The 2,442-nt window shown below is 25.4% G+C and overlaps 1 protein-coding gene across 1 annotated transcript in view; it reads left to right on the top strand.

Annotated features, from left to right (window-relative positions):
* Positions 1–2,442, top strand: part of LOC106678039 (probable RNA-binding protein 46) — a 31,859-nt gene that overhangs the window by 22,507 nt on the left and 6,910 nt on the right. The window contains exon 9 of the mRNA XM_067049589.1: positions 1,893–2,008. Coding sequence (XP_066905690.1) covers positions 1,893–2,008 — 116 coding nt within the window. The remainder of the gene's footprint in view (positions 1–1,892; positions 2,009–2,442) is intronic.

The following is a 2,442-nucleotide window of genomic DNA, read 5'->3' as shown; positions in this document are numbered from 1 at the left end:
CACTACTGATTTAAAATAAAATATTGCACTGTGATTGCTAAAAACTTTTATATAATTGAGAGATTTTTCTCAAGGTTTATCCCCTTTATAGTAGTTGCTATTACTTATTATATATACGTTTACTCCACTGCTTCTAAACCCAAAACACTTAAAGAACTTAATCTTTAGACTGAGTTAAAGTCTGTTATATTTGTTTTTAATCTTGCCTATGTTTTCAAAATGATGGCTCTTTAAGGTTCCCTTCATTTTTAGGAACACAAAAAAATCTTGCCATCTTCCTTATTTCATTCATATTAAAAACTGGCTTAGGTTTTCGTTATTCACGTTTTCATTATTTAGAGAATAAAAATTATGACAACTTCTTAAATTCATGATTGAAAATTTTTTAATTCTTGGATCTTCAACATACTTTGTATTGTATTTTTAGAATAAAATCTACTTATTTACCAGTTACTAGAATTGGGTAAGAATTAGCTATAGATACAGCTTTTATTATATTAATAACTAAACTATAATTTTATTTATAATCTTAAACTTTCTTGAAACTGATTAATTATGTTTAAATAAATATAAGTTTATCCATTTTAGTCTCAAAACATTTTTATTCTATTTATAAGTCCAATGTTTCGGCCCTCCTCAGGGACAATCTTAATACAATTTTAGAACAAAATCGTTTAGAAAAAAAAAACTTCAGGCTATTCTGCCCAGGTTTCACATTAAAATTACAATTATTTATCACATTCTTTGTTAAAAATTTATAACAACGATCTTGTTAGGGATTCAGTTTATTATAATGCCATAATTATGATGATGGTTCAGAATAGATCCAAATTTGAAGTCAAATGGGATGTTTCGTGAATGAGTGAAGTAATAAGTTATAATTAACCAATTTTTTTGTTACAATCTGCCCAAACTACTGTAATTGTTTATATCATCAACAGCTAATAATAAAAAAATAATTGGAAGATTGTTAATTGATCATGTGTAATTAATAATAGGAAGATGGTCTGTGTTTGGTACAAATAACTGAAATAAAAAAATTATGAGCCACTGTTTCACACCACTTAGCAGATCTTCATCAGGGCTTAGAAAAAATAAATAAATAAATAAAAAATAAAAACAAATAATATTAAGTAATAGAGTAAGAGAATAAGATAAGATGAAATGAAAATAAAATATGGTGGGGTGTAAAATGAAGTAAAATATGTAAAAAAAATTCATACAAACATTAAGAAAGTAAATAAAATAAGATGTATTGTGAAAATTATAATAAACAAAAAATACAGTACATGCTAAAAGACAGAAAATAAGATAAATAGGTATAAAATAAAGTTCAATTGAACTTTAATTATAACTTCTTTACCTTTATTATTTATGACACTAACCTTCTTTTTATTGTTATTTTTCTTCTTTTAGTGTATACTGTATTTTTTATATTTCTCTTTTATCTATTTTTTATTTGTTATTATTTCCCTTTTCATTATATGTCTACTACTTTTTTGTAGTCTTGTTTATTTATGCTTTTCACTGTACATCTTATTTTTTTTTTTATTTACTTTGTTAATTTTTAATAAATTTTTACATATTTTGTATAATTTTTAACCTCACCATTTTTTATTTTTATTTCATGTTATCTTATTCTCTTACTCTGTTATTTAATTTTAGTTGTTTGTATTTTTTTTTAAGCCCTGCAGCATGGGACGATGAAACGTTGGTTCTTAATAAATAGTTCATTTTCTATTTGAGCTAATTTTATTGTGCCTGAGCCATCTTTCTTTTATTAAAAAAAATTAGGTTTATTCGACTATTTTAGAATAGATTTAATATGCCATGATTGTGAAATGTTCAAATTAATCAAAATTAATTGAGCTGATTAATCTGTTTGTTGTCAGATTTAATAAGAACATTATTCCTAATGAAATTTACCTCGATGAGGTGTCTTCTCCATCCTTCCTGTCGCCTACACCACCGCTGGTTTCACCTTCACCACCTCTCTTGTATTCTACCGGTGAGTACATTATTGCTATATTTTAATTATTATCTGTTTTCTTTTTAAAATAACTTTTTAATCTTATTATTTAGTCTTTCAAGTTTATATTTGATTGAGAGTGATGACACTTTCAAAATTATTTCATAGTCATCAAATTATTTTTGAAGGACTGACTACATTCTATTTGTCATCTTATCTGATATAGTTGTTCTGATGAATACATAACAAGAGTGGACCAGCTGTTATGACTATTGTGGAACTTCAATATTGCGATATTTTTAATCATCTTGTACCTAACCATAGCATTCAATATTATGATATTACAAAAGTATACATCTATATTACGACTAGAGCATAAGTATTTTTGAAAATAATTCTGAGGTTAAAAGACGGATTTTCCTACTTTATTTCACAAAACCCTGAATTTTTCAGTTCTGGTATTGAAAAGTTGA

This window comes from Halyomorpha halys, unplaced genomic scaffold (genome assembly GCF_000696795.3).
Source record: "Halyomorpha halys isolate HHAL.00 unplaced genomic scaffold, Hhal_1.1 Scaffold2.1, whole genome shotgun sequence".
Lineage (NCBI taxonomy): Eukaryota > Metazoa > Arthropoda > Insecta > Hemiptera > Pentatomidae > Halyomorpha > Halyomorpha halys.
The sequence above is the reverse complement of the archived record's forward strand: the minus strand, read 5'-3'. Positions and strand labels throughout refer to the sequence as shown.